At 37.0% G+C, this 12,204-nt stretch overlaps 1 protein-coding gene across 10 annotated transcripts in view; it reads right to left on the bottom strand.

Moving 5' to 3' along the window:
* The window catches only part of BGAL10 (beta-galactosidase 10), a 63,806-nt gene extending 52,262 nt beyond the window's left edge, over positions 1-11,544 (bottom strand). For all 10 annotated transcript variants that reach the window (XR_016044616.1, XR_016044619.1, XR_016044617.1 and 7 more), the window contains exons 1-6: positions 11,047-11,544; positions 9,651-9,746; positions 9,387-9,499; positions 8,898-8,964; positions 8,014-8,106; positions 4,318-4,461 (exon numbers count right to left, since the gene is read on the bottom strand). Coding sequence is in view for 2 of the 10 variants with exons in the window: in XM_020674965.2 (XP_020530624.1) it covers positions 4,318-4,461; positions 8,014-8,106; positions 8,898-8,964; positions 9,387-9,499; positions 9,651-9,746; positions 11,047-11,226 (693 nt within the window). In the remaining 8 variants the exon portion in view is untranslated. The remainder of the gene's footprint in view (positions 1-4,317; positions 4,462-8,013; positions 8,107-8,897; positions 8,965-9,386; positions 9,500-9,650; positions 9,747-11,046) is intronic.
* Between the last annotated feature and the right edge of the window lie 660 nt (positions 11,545-12,204).

Below are 12,204 nucleotides of genomic sequence, written 5' to 3'. Positions count from 1 at the left end.
TTCAAAGTAATTGCTTTCCAATTCAGATTGAAAGTGACTCGGCTTTGCTTGTGAATGTCATTCAGAATCGATGCAATGCTCCATGGAGGCTAAAGACGATTGTTGACAACTGTTGCATCAGACTGTCTTCTCATCGATGGTCCATCACACATGTCTTTCGTGAGGCTAACATGGTTGCTGATAACCTTGCTAAGAGGGCAGTTGCTGGACCCGGTGCCACTGTGTGGCGCCATAGAACACCAGATTTTCTTTTTTATCTTTTATTACATGATCTAGCACAAGTTCCCTTTCATAGGGTTGTACCTTAATTGTTTTCCTCTGGTTTTTTATTAATGAAAAACGGGTAGGGGGCCTTCTCCCCCACTGACTTACCCAAAAAAAAAATGGTGCTAAGTTTTCATCAATATTCAAATGAGCATTCTATAGATGTTTCTTGAGATTGTGGAAAGCTTTAGAGAGAGAAAAAGGATGGTGTAATCACTAGCTTAAGTTTTGAGATGGACCTAGAGTTCTGTAAGAAGGCTTGGCCAAAGAGGATATTGGTCAATAGATCCCGATCACGCTTCTCATAATGAACAAAACAAAGAGATATGGTTGCAACTATAGACATGTAAGTGAAAGATTCCCCTAAGCCCGATAATTGGGAGGGTATACAGGAGGTGCCTTCTATAAGTGAGCACTGCAAAGGTGGCTTCTAACCCTCTTCTAACCACACCCATTGTTGGGAATGAGGATGTTTCTCCAGACGATGCAAAGTAAAGAATTCCTTCTTCTCAAGGTTTGTGGCTTTTAAAGGCCTAGAGAGCTTGTAAATAAAATTAGTTATAGTGATTTATGTACTTCAATGGAGTGTATTGTGACATACTGACTAGGTTTGAGAGGTCTATAGGCCAAATCATATCCAAAACCCTCACTGTTGGGCATGCAGCACCACCGTTAAGGGTTTATTGCGGGTCATCCTTTGTTGAGTCGGAAAGATACCCACGGACATTATTTGTAGGCCAAAAGAGTTGTCGTCTCCTGTGTGGAAGGAAGGGCTTATGAGAGCGAGGGAATCGTCAACAAAACCTCCGCACGACATAAATATAAAACAACTACATTTTGAGAAGCAATCCTATATAGAGGGACATGTGTACACGACTACACATGCATAGAGAGAGCCCCCTTACACTATGGTGATGTGTGTATTTGACTTGCTCTTAGGGGGAGAACCTGTAATCCACATACTGGGACCATAGTTCCATTATTTATTGGCTACCTTTAACGGGCCAATCATGAGCCCCTGTATTTGACTATGGGTCATGGGTCGCTGGGTTGGTTTGGATCTTAGCACAGGTGGAGTGCCTTGATATCAGTGTTTTAAAAAGCAGACCGCACAGCATCTAGCGGTCCAAAAGGCCTCGACGCCTCGCCCAAGCCTAGGCGGCCAAATTAGGTGGATTGTCCCTGGGCGACTTGCGGCCGCCTAAGGCCTCCATCCTGCCCAAGGGCGGAAATGCTCCTCATGGAGGGCATGTTTTTGTCTTTTTTTAATACTAAAGGGACAGAATCGTGGGTTTTAGGTTCATTTGAAACCTAAACCCCATTAAAGCTTATTTTAGATAGAAAAAAACTCCCAAAAACTAGTTTTTTGGAGATTTCCATAGAATCGAAGGGTTTCTCAAAGTTATGAAAAATTGATCTAAGCATCAACCATTGATATTAGATTTAGTGGACGATCAAACTATAGGCTTATGGAGTATGGAGGAGTTTGTGCTATGTGGACTTGTGTACTATACATTTGATGTGCCCTAAGTCCCTAACTCTTATGTATTATACAATTTTACTTATATTGTTAGACTATAGTTACTTCTTTTTTTTTCTATTGGGTCGTCGAGGTTCTGGGTGCCTCCCTAGGCACTGTGAGGCCTGGAGCCCCCTGGCCGCCTAGGACTTTTTGGAAACACTGCTAGATATTCACATGTTATTTGACCTCTTAGGTAGCTATCCACTTTTAAGTTATATTTCTGTATGTTTTAGATCTTTTTGAAACTCTAGAAATATTGTTTTCAACTAAAAATGTGTTACTATGATTTTTGGATATTTTTAGAATCTTAAAATACATTTATTTGCTTAAAAAACCCAAAAATAGCATTTTCAAAATTTTTATGATTTTGAAGGTATTCTAAAAATTTTATTGTCTGTGGGACCCAGGTGGGGGGCTAAGGGCCCAGCCCCACACATGTGGACCATACATTTTTATAGTATCTAGTTTATCTTTGACCAATTTGCATTAATTTGAATTTCCTTATTATCCCTTTGTGAGAGAAACGGTATTCTAGATAATTCTATAAGTTTGTGTTTGACCGGTCAAAGTTCTAGATACGATAGAAGTGGATATCAGTCAAATCTCAAGGAGTAAGATTCCTAACATTCACTCTAGATCATGGTGGCTGATCTTGGAGATGAATGGCTCAAATTAAATCTTCTCACTCACTTCACAAATTACCTAATAATTCTAGATAAAGATGAAATCCTAATTTGAATGGGACTCCCTAAGCCCTAGAGGCCGATAAATGGGGGAGATCTCCCCCTTATTTCACATATCATCTCTCTCTCCATGTCATTCTCTCTCATCTCTCTCTCTTTTTCTAGCTCCTCTCTCCTCTCTCCTCTCTCTAGAAGGTGGCACACGACCCCCAAAAGTGTTGGGGTGGAACGCACCTCAAAGAAGAGTCAAGTACGGGGGGCACCCCTAACCCTCTTGTCTTAGAAGTTGGGGAGGTGCTACTTATGGCATGCCCCTAGGTAGAAAAGGTTCTTAGTGAAACCTTATTGTGACCCTACCTTTCTTGCCCCATCAGTTTCAGAGCGCAGAGGTGCTTCCCAATTCAAATTGGTGGATTTAGCAAGTTCTAGGATCAAGTGCATCATTGGTCAGGTGATCAGGTGTAGGGTATATTAAGCCTCAAGGGGATAACCCTAGGCACAAGTTAGTAAGTCTTCCCTCAGTTATTTAATTTTATTTACTATTATGCTTGTTTATCTATTTCCTAAAATTGTTAAGTTTTTATTTAGTTTGAATAAAGTTTTATTTTAGCAGTAAATTATTAAGATCCTAGATTGTAGCAGGCCCATAGTGGCACATGTAAGTAGAATTTCCAGCAATTAATAAAAGAAAGAGATAAATTCTTGAATTACAAAATGTAGTTCCACACTGCCAGGTCTAGCACTTCATGTTGACATGCCTAGATAAGCAAGGTGGAACAAAGAGTGCAACAATGGCAGCCATCAGGTTTATCTTCAATTAAATCAATGACTTTGTTGCTATAAAATAGTAAATGGAATTTATAGGAGGGGGGGGGCTAGATTTAGAGAATGCCCCTCACCAGGACTCCATCTATTTTCCTTTTGGCTCATTAGAACAAGATCTATTTCATAGTGAACCCAAAAATACAACAAATTCCCTAATTTCTCGCCTTCATTGATGGTAACAAAATATATTGTGGATCATTTGCCAATAAAACACACGTGTGTTTGGAGAATATAAGAAATGATTCTAAGTTTCTCCAAATAGAATGGACAATTCAAATCTTCTAAAGTGACTTGGTAAATAGTACAATCTTATCAAAAGCAAGCACAAAGGTGTGATTTGCTAGTAATATGTTACTAGAAATGATATACAAAACCTTACAAGAAGGATCAATTAGACATTCATAGGTGAGTTTAGAGGAAGGTTAATTTTTGGAATAATTGAGAAGCACATCATCATTTGGTTCTTAACTACATTATAACAAAAGGTGTTAGGGGTTCGTAGTTGCAGGGTCATGGGTATAATGCAATATGCCCAAATAAAGAGAAAACTACACATGATTTAACGGTCATGTGTACTCCTCCAAAGGAAATACTAGACTGATTGGATTTCTTTGAAAAAATTCAAAAGAGAACATTAAGCATCACTGGGGTCCTGCCAGCGGGTCTCTTGATTAGAAGCACAAGCTCTAATTTCCCGCAACCAGTCTTCACAAGGATTGTTCACTTAAAAGTAATCAGTTTTGCTTCTTGAGGTGACGAATTTTGTCATAAACACTTTATCTAACAGATTACCAAACTTAAAAGGGAAAAGTTGGGATCTTAAGATTCATAAATAAGGTGTTTTCTTGCTTCCTCTAATGCAATTGTGGTTGTCATTGTCCCCTTTATGCTTTTAACATCCTTTAATCAACGAAACAATTATTTATCTGGCATTAATCTAGTTTCAATAATAAATTGGCAAGGGTTATTATACATATTATTACATCTGAATCTGGAATATTTAATAGGAATTAAAAAACTCACCACGGGATCAGGAGCATCATATTGTTGGCACATGATCCAAGGTACACCTATATCTTGAGAAAGAGCCATTTTCGCAGCCCACATTGCATAAGGCTTACCACCATTTCCATAAACCATTTCAATGTCCCCATATTCATTTTCTATCTGCAAAACAAGAAGAAGAAGTTAACCACAAGAACTAGAATATTGATTCAAGCATCAAGAGCATGTGTTTCCAAGGCTATGTATGTATGTATGCATCTCTCTCTCTCTCTCTCTCTCTCTCTCTCTCTCTCTCTCTCTCAAAAGCTAGCAACAATCAGGGCGGATCAGACCTAGCCCTGCCACATTAGGGCCGGCCCTGACCAGTCCAAAAAGGCCCTAGCTCGAGCCCGGGGGCCCTAGCCCTATCAAGGCCGAAACGGCCGGAGACACAAGAAAAGTAAATTAAAAGGAAAAGTGAAGAAAAAATATGGCTTGGTCAAGCTGAACCAAGCCGGTCGTATCATGGTCCTGGCCCTGATCCGACCTAGGCCGTAGTTTTTGTTGGGGTTTGTGGCCTTTAAAGCCCATGAGGACATGTAAATACGAATTATGATGAATTATATACTTCAGTGGGAGTGTATGTGATTGACCTAGGGTTAGGCAGTGTATGGTCCTGGTCATGTCCAAAACTTTTTCCCCTAGGCATATGGAACTAGCATAGAGGATTTTTAGAGGTCATCATTATTAAGATCAGTGAGATGCCTAAAGATGGTTTGTAGGCCAATAGAGCTTTGTGGTCTCTTGTGTGTGGATATAGGCCTGTGAGAGCGAGGACTGAATCCTCAATAAATTTTGGCACAGCATGTAAACATGGTAGTTGCATACCAAGAAGCAATCTTACAAAGAGATACATGTACATGAGCATAGAGAGCGCACCACTTCATTATGGTGATATGGGCTATGAGTTATTCTGAAGGATGGAACCTTTAATCCATATTTCGGGACCATAGTTTCATTATTTATTGGTGAGATTTAATACGCAAATCATGAGACCTTGCATGAGACTGTGGCCCATGGGTCTCGTTGGGTTGGTTTGAGAAGATAGTCAAGGATCATGATTACTGGGTAGGGTGGAGTGCCCTACAGTCACTTTACTTTACCTATTGGTACCAATCCACTGCGAGAAATTTTGGTTTCAGCTAAAGAAATAAGTAGGTGATTTTTAGAGATTTTCAGGAAGTTTTAAAATCATTTTCAGCAATAATGAAACCCTAAAAATGTGTTTTTGTAAATTCCAAAATAACCAGGGGCATTGTGGGACCCTAGATTCTAAGATTCAATAGATGTGGGTCAAAGATTCAAGGGATAAGGTTCATAGATTCCTCCTTAAATCATGATAATTGATTCATGGGATGGATGGCTTAAATTTGCTTATCTATCATCTCACAAATTACCTAGAAGTCATATGGCCAAGATGAATTCTAAATCAATTAGGCATACTTAGACCCATTTGGAGGCTATATATAGAGGGTAGCACCCCTCATTCTCACCATTAGAACTTCTAGCCTCTTTCTCCTTCTCTGTCCTGCACATTTCTCTCTATCTTTCTCTGTCCTCTCATGTCTTAAAAGGGTGGCACGTACCACATTAGCGAGCTTGGGGTGGCACGCCACTCAAAGGGTTCATAGAGGGGCACGCCCAGCCAACTTTGAAAAGGGAGGTGCCACTGAGGTGGCATGTTATAGAAACCCTAGATCTAGTCTATATACTTTTAAACCCTAAATCTGAAAATGTATTGCCCAAGGGAGCTTCCCAATTCAGAGAATTCAGCAGGGCTAATAGGGGATCAGAATATGACATCGGTCATATAATCGATTGTGGGGTACATGCCAAGTCCTAAAGGGGTGACCTATCTAACTCCAGTAAGTCTTCCTAGTTGTTCTAAGTTTATTTCAATTAATAATTATTCAATTTATTGGAATTTCTAAGAACATAATTTGCATTAGAAATTATATTTAAAGCTTGTTTTCAGTCCTCAATTGAGTCATTTATTTGGCAATAAAAAGAGAAGATCTTAAGTTGTATTTAGGGTTTTATTTATTGTTTATTGCATTGTTTTGTGCACATATAAGTGGAATTCAGATATGTCAATAAAATAAAAAGATAACATTTTTTATCTCTCTGGAATTCCACATAGCCACTTCTTTCCTTTGTTTAAGGCCAGGCTGACCAGACAGGGCCAAGCCACTTGGCCCATTATATATATATATATATATATATATATATATATATATATATATATATATATAGACACACACACACAAAGAATGAGAGATACTATATATATATATATAGAGAGAGAGAGAGAGAGAGAGATTAAGAGTGAGTCATAGAGGAAAACAAAGATTCTAAAACGATTTCACAAATGGTACTTTAAGTAGAATTAGAAATTTGGGAAATGACCTTGTGAGACCCTCTCCCACCCCTGTGTATAGGACCTCAAAGGATCACCAGTAAATTTGGCACAAATATCTAGAAAAGTCAAGTCCCACACCCATGTGATAACTTTTCTAGAGATCTGTGCCAAATTTAATGGTGACCATTTGAGGTCCTACACACATGGGTGTGGGAGGGTCTCATAGGATCAGTACTCTAGAAATTTTACATGATTCTTATTAAACATAATTCCAAAGAGTGGCTATATTTTTTCGAAACTTTGAAGGAAAAGTAGAAGAAAAAAGTAAGAAGAAGCAGTTTTTATATTTTCTTATTAGGTAATATTGTGGCTGTCATTAATCATGAGCTAAGACAATCTTGAAAATGATTCAAACTAAGAGAGATCTATTGGTAGATTCATATCAAAACTAACACAAAGAATACTGAAACATTAGCACCAGCTTAATTCCTCCAATAGTTTATTGTAAAAGATCGGAATCCTTCCACACCGTTGACCAAGCATTTAGCGCATGTAACTGAAGGAGCTAATGACAAATATAGCCCTAGGATTTATTCTCAAGGATGATACTCCCCTTAATAACTGAACTTACTGATCTAAATCATTTAATTAGTATGCCTAACATCATCACAAATGTGTCTCAACAACTCATTAGTCCTCCTAATAAGTCCATCATGTAGACTACATTGGTTTTTCTTCATGGCGCTGATATGGACAGTTTACATATTTATAATTCCAGTTTTTGCAAGGGGATTTGATCTTCTTTATGGCGCTAATATGGACAGTTTACATATTTATAATTTCAGCTCTGAAAGGGGATTTGATCTTCTAGAAGACTAGAACAATATAACTTAATTGTATATCTTCTTATTTTAGTTCTGTGAGCATTTCAGCTCTACAAGGGGATTTGATCTTCTAGAAGACTAGAACAATATAACTTATTTGTATATCTTCTTATTTTAGTTTTGTGAGCATTTCAATTCTGCAAGTAAGGGGATTTGAACTTCTAGAAGAATTTAACTTAGTTGTATATCTTCTTATTTCAGACCGCAAGATTATGAAGAAGTCATTGCATACCAGTTGGATTCTCACAAATATTTGGAAAAACTTTTCATAACAGAGAAATTAAATGACAGAGGGATTCCAGAATAACGCAATAGAGAAAGAAGAAAAAATGTAATTGAAAGACGGGAAGAAAAAAAAATGAAATTTAAAGGAGGATTACACAAGGGAAAATACAATAGAACAATATGTCGATAGTGGCAGAAAAGGCTTGCCTGAGACAAAATAATAGGCCCTCCCTGTGAGGCAAAAAATTTCTCTTGCTTCATCTTGTTCACTATCAATGTCGTGAAGTTCGCCATGTGACTCTGAGTGAAAATAGAGGATAAATATGAGAGGCATAGTATGTTAAATAATACACGAAAAGTTTTTAGTTCTATGAAGAAACTAATGCGTCCCACCACACAATACACAAGAGGAAGTATAGCATATATATATATATATATATATATATATATATATATATATATATATATATATATATATATATATATATATATATATATATATATATATATATATATATATAGGAAAAAGCTTGGGTGAGCCCACTAGCTCATGGAATAGTATAAACCCAACGGCCCAGATTGAATCTGGGCCGATCTGACGAACACAAATGTTTAGTAGTGTTTTAATTTTAATTTTTTTTACAAATCCAAATCACTTAAAATTTTAGGATGTATTCTTCTCATCAAGCCGCACCTAATAAAAATATAAAAATAAATAATTCGTAAAAAATAAATTGACCAAAATACCCCCGAAATGTTTTGGGGGTATTTTGATCAATTTATTTCATGTAAAATATTTTTTTGATATTTTTTGAAGATTCACCTATTTTTTATATACACACGCTCCAAATTTCAAGTGATTTGGATTTGTAAAAAAAAATTAAAATTCAAACACTACCGGACATCTGTCAGATCGGCCCAGATTCAATCTAAGCTGTTGGGCGCATTTTTTCATGTGAGCTAGTGAGCTCACCCTAGCATCTTCAATATATATATATATATATATATATATATATATATATATATATAAATATATATATGGGAACAAAAATTTACTAGAACTCATAAGCAATATATATTGGATTCCAAACCTTGAAGGATTCATTATCCGTTCTGAAAACTGTACCAGGGATATAATGGAGCCAAACAGGAACCCCCCTGAAGTGAAATACACACTTTAACATCAGAAATCTTATTTTACATATATATATATATATGTGTGTGTGTGTGTGTGTTGTGCTGAAAAGCGATATGCCCCTAGCAGAGCTTCCCCGCACTATCAAAAACTGAACTGCAAAAGCAAACAACATAGCAGATCTGTATTTCTTTGGGCAAGAATACTTTAATCCCATAGAGTATGAAAAAACCATAGCCCATTGGGTCATCATTGTCTAATTCCATTGAAATGATGTATGATGAAGAAGAGAATGGGATCCACCAGAATGGGACATGACCCCCAAGATGTCTCTCGCTATCCCTTAATCACTGTCCATCATGTACTTTACCCTTGACTTCTTTGTCGTCATTAAAATCATCAACATATTATTAATTCAAAGTAAAGAGAGGAGAAATGCACCAACCCAAAGTTCCATTCTGCTGCAACAAATGGACCAATGCGTAAGATGAGATACAGTCCAGCCTGCTGGATAATTTTTACAAATCTGACCAGATCATAGCGCCCCCCAAAATAATACTGCAGGAAGATGAGATGCACCAATCACAAGAATCGAATGCTCTAAACGAATAGAGAAACTAAGTTTCAGAAGATAAAGAGAATCAAAGCTCATGGGTCATATATGTGTGTGCATAATATAATATATTATATAACTCCTCAAAGAACTCACATGGCCTTGAGTGGGTTCATGGCCGTTCCAGAAGACATAAGTTTCGACGGCATTAACACCCCCTTCTTTGGCAGTGGCAACAAGATCCGGCCACATCTGTTTCCACCACATAAAGCATTAAAAATTCATGTTAGCTAATGCTTCTTCTTGTGAATATTGTTGGCAGTGGTCAAAACTCATATCAGGCTTCAAATTCGGGAGCTGTCTGAGCCAAGTAACTCGGGCAGATCCGAGTGGACTGGCCCGAGTCATGTACGAGCCCAAGAAGAGCACTAAAATTGCAAAATAAAATAAAAAGTTGCTAAAAGAAAAATTCAGTAAAAAGTAAAAAAAATATTATAAGCAGCATTAAAAGTCTACAAGACAAAAAAAAAAGTATAAATAAGATGGAATATGGAAAAAAATCATGTATAACTTGGAACAATTCAGAAAATTTTAAAAAAATAAAAAACAAATAAAGAAAAATAGAGCGTGTAACAAGAAAAACTCAAAAATCATAATAAGAAACATAAAATTTATATATAAACATATTTATACATCATTATTAATGATTTAATAACAAAACATATAATTTTTTATGATTTTCTAATTTCTTGATACCTGATTCTGTACGGAAATTCACCAGGGCGTCCAGGTCTGCTTAACTAGGACTCACCAACTTTCTGAACATTGATTGTTGGACAGCCCTATTTTCTCGTTCAAGTTTATCTCATCTATTTCTTCCCATTTTCAATCTCTATGTGTGCTTTCTATGCCTATTCATTCCATACACTGCATGATGAATCTCTAAGAACTTTGAATGTCAAACAACTAGAAGTCCAGACTAAAACAACCAAGCAACTAGAAGTCCAAACTAAAACAACCACCTTTAGCATCCCAAACATATAATAGTGAACAGTCGGTCCAGTGCCAAATTTCGAATAATTGTTTCTCAAAACAGATTTTACTCATAGGTAGCAATGAGAGAACATTAAGAAGCCATATTTTTGGAAAGAAACACATAATGTATTTAGATGTTTAGCCATATTTTTGTGAAGAAAAACATAATGTATTTAGATGTTTAGATTTGTGAAAAAATGGTCTTTCAAAATTCGAACCATAGGAGACGCTGCAAGTAGGACTCGCATAGATGCAGAATAACACCATGAATTTGTTCAAATTCATTCTATTAAAGAGCATTACAAAGAAACCTACATCAAATTCAATGTTCTGCTACAATAACTCGCTGAGCATCTCGAAACAAAGGATTCTAACAAATATATGTTCCATACTACAATGCAGAAACAGCAAAGAGTCTATAATATAAACAAGTGATTTCTCATACATTACTGTTTTCAGAGTGAATGAAGAAAGGAACGAGCATATGAATGACAGAGACAGAAAGAGAGAAAGGTACCCCAGGAACACTTCGAGGATAGTGAATAGAAGCAGAGATGATAAGTTCTCGCTTCCCATCAATAATGAGAGAACGATGGTCGTATGTCACATTGGCCGCCGCGGAGTATCCGAACAGCACCGCCGCCATTAGCAGCATAAGCTGAAGAGCAAAGGAAGCCATAGCCATGGCCATGGCCATGAGACTGAAACAGAGAGAGAGATTTATAAGAGGGAGGGAGGGAGACAGGCAATGTGGGAGTAGAAGTGGAAGCGCATTGAATTAACGCGGTGACTACTGGCTCCCAGCTTGCAAACCACAGAGAGGTGTGTGATGTAAGGCCCTACATTTTCTATTGCATTTCCTTTCTTTGGAGGAGCAATGAGTGGGGTGGATTCCTTGCTCTCTTGTCTGTATCTGCCGCCGCGCTTTTTCATCTTTTCCACAACGGCCATACTCCAGCGCCTAGATTGGTCGCAAGAAAATCTACTTTTTAATTCAAGAGCCGATGGGCGCTGCACCTCTCGCGCGTGACGCAAATACATTTATAAACGGGTAAAAAAAAGAAAAACAAAACATAATCAGACTTTCTAAACGACCTACTCCAAAAAAAAAAAAAAAAAAAATTTTTTTTTAAAGCAATTTTTATCACAAATTGAACTTTTCTAGCAAATATCCCCTAGTCAGAAAAGCCATATTTGTTACCATTTTGTGCTGGACCGCATGCCCAAAGTGTCAAACCACCCCTATTTTGTGTCAGACCATAGGCTCAAAGTGTCGAACCACCCATATTTTGTGTCGGACTGCATGCTTTCTAGAAGCAAAGACTGACCCATTTTGTGCCGAACGCATTTCCAAAGTGCCATACCGCCCCTATTTTGTGCCTGACTGCATGCTTTCCATAAGCAAAGTGCTGGACCGTATGCTTTCGTATTTTGATCTTCATTTTACCTTTTTTATGACTTGGGAGGTATTTATTAGGAAAGTTAAATTTAGAATAAAAAAGTGAAAAAAAACGTTTTGGTTGAAGGTAAGTTACATAGGAAGTCTATTCTTGAGAATTATTTATAATTTTTCCTTTATAGGGAAATTAAAAACATTATTTATATATGTAAATAATGTTTACCAAACACTTAAACCAAAATGGAAAGTCTTTATTTGATTTTTGTACTCTTTTTT

The sequence above is a fragment of the Amborella trichopoda genome, chromosome 11, assembly GCF_054954075.1.
Source record: "Amborella trichopoda isolate Santa Cruz 75 chromosome 11, AtrichopodaSantaCruz75HAP2 v2.0, whole genome shotgun sequence".
Lineage (NCBI taxonomy): Eukaryota > Viridiplantae > Streptophyta > Magnoliopsida > Amborellales > Amborellaceae > Amborella > Amborella trichopoda.
This window is presented reverse-complemented; position numbering and strand designations above follow the sequence as displayed.